The sequence below is a fragment of the Achroia grisella genome, unplaced genomic scaffold (genome assembly GCF_030625045.1).
Source record: "Achroia grisella isolate CSIRO2021 unplaced genomic scaffold, CSIRO_AGI_Agris_v1 utg544, whole genome shotgun sequence".
Taxonomy (NCBI): domain Eukaryota; kingdom Metazoa; phylum Arthropoda; class Insecta; order Lepidoptera; family Pyralidae; genus Achroia; species Achroia grisella.
The window spans coordinates 1,606,063-1,612,170 of record NW_026712929.1 but is presented as its reverse complement, the minus strand read 5'-3'; the positions used below and the strand labels follow the sequence as shown (position 1 = coordinate 1,612,170).

The 6,108-nt window shown below is 30.5% G+C and overlaps 1 protein-coding gene across 1 annotated transcript; it reads left to right on the top strand.

The window, feature by feature from the left end:
• The first annotated feature begins 684 nt into the window (after nucleotides 1-684).
• LOC131847956 (malate dehydrogenase, cytoplasmic-like) lies at nucleotides 685-5,547 on the top strand. The gene is made up of 6 exons (XM_059197686.1): nucleotides 685-1,684; nucleotides 2,334-2,685; nucleotides 3,502-3,714; nucleotides 4,221-4,383; nucleotides 4,857-4,987; nucleotides 5,437-5,547. Exons 1-6 carry the CDS (start codon nucleotides 1,437-1,439, stop codon nucleotides 5,545-5,547), a joined length of 1,218 nt encoding a protein of 405 aa, XP_059053669.1. The 5' UTR covers nucleotides 685-1,436.
• The last annotated feature ends 561 nt before the right edge of the window (nucleotides 5,548-6,108 follow it).

The window sequence follows — 6,108 nt, the reverse complement described above, 5'->3', positions numbered from 1 at the left end:
AAACTGTGCATACATTCCAAATATGGGTAATAAACGGAAAACGAACGAACTAACAACTGTAGATAAATTCTAAGATTTATTGTTATTATAAAATATTTGGTATATTTAATTCTTTTTTGCTTTCCATGGTGTGTGAATTTTACTTATTTCAGTAGTACGGTGAAAGGCGATCATAATTTTTACCTGGTGATGTGAACTGAAGACGCATTTCGATATACATAGTACCATGCATTAGTAGATGTGACGATGACAATATTGACAATTACAAGTCACCAAATGTGACTGGCCGTCAGTATAAGGTAATCATGGTACTTTTTGAAGGCTGATTTGTCTGCGTACACTTTATCGTTAACATAATCATACTACGTATTCGTCAGCCAGCTATCATCGTTCAGCAATCCTGTGTTGTATAATACTATATATTTATATGTTTTATAGACATTCAGATTGAAATGTTAAATACACATACACGCACAGTGTGTACCTTGCTTGTCATACCATACATATATACTGCCTTGTCATTATCTCATCCTTCAATAGAAACATCATACATAGCATGCTCCTTAGTGGTTAAACTATGTAACGTAGAGGTACTTACTTATACAGACGACTATTTAAACAAAAGCTTCAATATTTTGTAGTCGGATACACAGTGTATACTGTGTGCGCTATAGAGTTGTGCGGGTGACAGTTACTAATTTTACATTTAACAATTGTTATTAATGAATTAATATATTACGAATGTGGTACAGAATAGAATAGAAAATCATTTATTCAAATAAACTTAATTTAAGCACTTTTGAATAGTAATAACATTTTTTTTAATTTACCGCTCGTTCGGAAAGCTGTCTAATCACAAGAAGAACGAGCAAGAAACTAGTGTGTTGCTCTTTTAAATAATCCTTGTAAGTCCACATTTTCCAAGTCGAAACGTGTGAATACAAACTACCAACCAGCATCAATTTATTAGAGTCAATTATAAAAACACAATTAGATTAAATCAGTCGTAGTGATAAGAGCAGACCAGTCCTTACAAACTTCACTCGTTCACGAGTATGTTGGATGAGCCAGCCATCACTGCGCTCGACCATATTTTAGGCCATTTGTAGTGTTTGTGTTTAGGTATTCATATGTACAGCCGAAATACTAAGTCATATTTTGTAAGTCGCGGTAACTTTTAAGAGTGAAACAAAATATTAATGAAACTGTCACCCGCATCATGCTACAGCGCACATGATATAATGACATAATCATTGTGGTCATCAGATTTATAACATAAACTTTTTTGTTAGTAAGATGTCAAAATTCAATCTGTTCAATGAGTAAATACTGATCTTAATAGCTTTGAGTGATGTAAGAGTGACTTCCATTTAGTGGATTAGCGGATTGTGAATTTAGAAATTCAACGTGTTTTTCTAATAAATTGTTATTTTGAAATGAATTTTCAAACCAATATCACGTTAACTCCTTTGAAAGTCCTGATGGTTAATCCTCTTATGCCCGGCTCGCAGTTGACTATTGTTAAAATATTATCTGGTGCAGTTTTTGGATCCAATCAACTAATTGACCTGATTCTTTTAGTTTACTCTAATGAAAAGCCTTCTGCTGAAGCACTTAAACTAGAATTAATTGGTTGTGCATTTTCATGTAACAATTCTATTGAAGTCACATCTGATTTGCCCAGGTAGATTAACTAAGTATAAATTATGCCTAGTTATGCTTATTTTCCCTCTTTCATTAAGTCTAAGTAAAGATGTCTACGTAATCTAAATTACAAATAACTTTTATTGATATAGTTTTTTGTTTACCTTCATATGAATATAAATAAATGGTTGCTAATATATTGTAATTGGGGTCAGCAGCCTCGAGGGAAACCAGTGTTGTGCTAAACTGGTCTATATTAGCACTCAATCAGATGAGATTTTAAATCTAACCCAAGTCATGATCATGTAGTAAATAAATATACACAATCATTTTTGGATATCCTTAAAGTCTTTCTGACTCTACAGCTTCTGTTCTGTTTATGTTAGAAACTAGGATAATTTAAATAAAAAATATTTCGTATATTATAGGTAATGCTTAACCTACTGTAAAATAAGTAAGTGCATTAAATAGGATACAAAATATCAGAATCGATAATGTAGGTGATCATGTGTTCTCAAATACATGAATTTTCTTTAACTGAGATTTTTATACATGTACCTATTCCTACACTTAGGCATAGGTAAAAGTCTATGACGATTGAAATTCATATATAGAAATGTACTTATATAATTAAATAATTACTAGATTATTCATTAATTATACGAAACCACAGTTTTTTTTTGTGATAGTTTTTCAGACGCTGATGTATTTTGTTTTATGACAAATTTTCCAAATCCTAATAAAGTAGATTTTGATAGAATTGACATCGATGAACAGTTTGATACTTTCTATTTGACTATAAAAATAGCCCATAATTTGCTAGTAAAGAGCTCCACTGAAGAAGAAACACTTGATAATACGGATAATACATTGAAAAATAAAAAAGTAATAAAGAAGTCGATTAAGCCAATAATAGTTGCCGATGGTTTGGTTACGATGGATATTCTTCTTTCATTTTCGAAAAATATACCTACTAATATATTTTTTTGCCCTACGTCAATAACTGGTGCTGCTAAATCAGTATTAGGAGACTATTTGAAGGTACATATTTGTTTACTTTTCTTCTATATCTATTGCATATCAGATTGACCTCCACGCGGTTCGTCCTTAAAACCATCGTCATAAATTCTTGGTGAATTTGTAATGATGGGTTAACTGATCTGATCTCATGCTGATCTTATCATCTTCCACTGGTGCCCCGCCAGCGTGGCGTAACAGTTAGCGCAGGCGCGTGCACCGTTCCATTATCATCCATAATAAAACAGTAGGTACGTAACGTAGATCAATGTGTACAAGAGGATTTAGTGGAACCTGTAAAATATATAATTAGACTGGTCATGATTATATTGACGTCTGATTATGATATTTTATCACTGTAGCCTTGGTATATATACCAATTTTTTCGCCCAGTAGTCTACAGTTACTGCGGTGGATATAATTTTATCGAAATGTTTCAATGGACAAAGTTTTCATATTACTTACCCATATAAGTGCATAACAAACACACACATTCACCAGCTACTTATCATGATGTTTGCAGGAGGAACTAGGTGGATGTCAACCCGACTTGCTATATTAGGTACTAGCGATGGAATAATTAGTTCACATTATTGATAATTCCTTTCTACAATCCTCTTCTTGGACCGGTTTACTACTGCTATATTTTATGGAGGATTGACGGTAAAGTGCAATGCATGATTGAAACTAGGCTATATGAAAATGCGCTTTATATAAGTACCTATATTGTGTACTTGATAGGTATATTACAAGTCATAAACTGGAAAAGCCGCTATTCAAATGTACATAGTATATGAAAGTATATTACATAACTGTTAGTAAATTTGATTTGTTGCACAGGTGCAATGCTATACGATCAATAATGTTCATGTTTGGGCCGCGAATGATGATGTTCTTCATGTTGAAGTTGATAAACCTATTATCATTTACGACACAGTCAATGACTTACCAAATTGTGATTGGGAAGCATTGGGGAAAAATCAGCTAGACTCCTTTAATTTAGATCATACTCAATTTAATGATTCGTGGATGAAGAAAGAATTTATAGATAAGGTAACCAAGTCTTGAACGAACCAATTCTTAAAATATGGACTTAATCTAATAGAAATATTGAGATTTGAATAAACGAGTATTGATCTCAAGCTTACGGCAGCTCTAGATTTAACTATTTGGTTATCTACCTGAGGTATGATAATGTAACATAATCACAGAAAAGGAGACATTAGATATAGGGAACACCTTAACTAATACCTACAGGGGAAAGAAAATATATTATTTTAAAAGATTTACTAATAACATGATAATTTTAATTTAATGATGAGTCGTGTTTATTATTGAGACGTATCTGGTTGTATTTTAACTATACTCTAGGGTACAAGTGTCTCTATTTGTTTGTTATTATTTCATGCTAAAGGACTGAATTATTTGATAAATGATTGGATAAACATAGGCTATTTTTTGTCTAACAAGAACAGACCAAGTCGCGAGTAACAGCTAGTGATTTATAAAATCATATTTTTTAAATTTAGATTAATCAAATAAATCAGTTTATTTAATAGGTAACATCATGTGCATCGAAAAATCCCTACGGATGTATTTTTAGAGCTGCAGAATTCGCTAAAACTTTGCAAGCAATTTGGTTGTCACGTTCGAGTGAGAACGGGAGTAAAGTTTATTGCAACCTGGGTGTAATAAGTGATGGTTCTCTTGGAACTGTAAAAGGTATGTATATGTAATTTTATGATCCTGTTTTACAATCAATTAAATATATTTTACTACAGTCTTTCTTAAATAAATTACGTTTAATAACAAAATGAACTGCCATCTTCATTACAGTTTTAATGAATAGAATAAATAAAACTTGGCAAGCACATATGATATTTTATTTATTTATTATTTTAAATTATTATGCCATTATGAGGATAACGGTGTAGTTAGTCGCTTTCCAGATCTAGACATTACTTGTAATTTGCTGGAGTTTTGTAGGATGGCAGTAGATTATTTAGGTAGTATGTTAAATGGAGATTAGGTATTATTATTATTATTGTATTTTTTTTTTAGTTTCCTCGTGTAATTAGTGTTTATAATTGTGTATATTGTGTATATGGCTTCCTTTGATTTTTAAATCATAACAAGTAATATCTGAACATAGTAACTAGCTTAAACGAATACTTACATAGAGATATATATTTTAGGCTATCCATATATTTTACCTGTAATCTTGAGTGGCGAATTTTGGACAGTTAATAAATATTTAGAGGACGATACACATTTGAAACACGAGATTAAAAGAATAAATGTAATAGTTAAGGACCATCATAATAAGGTATTGATATTTTTAAATTTTAATATATTTATGTATGTATGAAAGCAAATTTGATGGGTACATCAGAGAAAGTCAATCGTCGTATTTTTGTAGTGATGAACGGTGATATGATATTTCCTTCACTTCCTTTTATGCATTACTTCTAGCGTACACTATTAGCACAGACGACATTATCATTCAACTGGCAATTTGTTTCTCCATTCAATAGCCAAATATAGTATTTACAATCGCTATATACTGCCCACATTACCTACATGAATAGAAAACAAAGAAGCGCTGCTATTATTTAGGGGAAAATACCGTAGAATTGGTTTAATTTATTTATGAGAGAAAGCAATTTTGGAAACTACTTATTTTAGTTTTAATATTACAAGATTTTTCTGTAAACGTAATTCATACATAGATATATTTTGCCTACATTTTTAAATAATTTGTTTTTTACATTTCAGTTGATTTCATACTGCAAAAAATTTTTGGTAGAGAACGTTTTAAATCAAGCGTTTTTACGATCTGATGAGGAAACCTCTTCCGTGATAGATAAAAGCCGATCTAGCATTTAGATTTGCGTTGTGATAAATAATTGTCTAAAACTATATATTTACTACAAGAAGCTGTAGTAATTAACAAGAATAAATATATATTATTATGAAAACAATTTAAATTTAATGTCAAACTTTTACATAGATTCTGTACGATTTTAATATATTTAATAATAAACAAATAGGATTGAAAATATTTGTCGTGCATTTTCAACCAATATTAAAAAGACGATGAAATTTATTTTGAAATTTCATCGTCTTTTTAATATTGGTTTAGTATTTCTATTCCTATTTCAAAATGTATACTCTAATTATCAAAATCAATTCTGGTTCTTTTTGGAGTTATTTATTCCAACTTAATCACTAATGATAGTTTCAGTTTAAACATTTTATTTTTTGTACAATATAATAACGAATACCTACTTCTTAAAACACCTAGGTACAACTATAACGAACAACTGTTCAGAATTATTAATTTGGGAACTTAAATAGATATATATGTATACTTAAATAGATATGTAAGTCTTATTAAACTTACTTGTGAACTTACAATAGTTAGGCGTAGATATGTCTTATTAAAGG

Excerpts from the sequence above, each read along its gene's own strand:
- LOC131847956 (XM_059197686.1), top strand. The coding sequence starts at position 1,437 with ATGAATTTTCAAACCAATATCACGTTAACTCCTTTGAAAGTCCTGATG. Across the intron at positions 4,384-4,856 it reads TTCTCTTGGAACTGTAAAAG|GCTATCCATATATTTTACCT; the intron begins GTATGTATATGT and ends TATATATTTTAG. Across the intron at positions 4,988-5,436 it reads TTAAGGACCATCATAATAAG|TTGATTTCATACTGCAAAAA; the intron begins GTATTGATATTT and ends TTTACATTTCAG.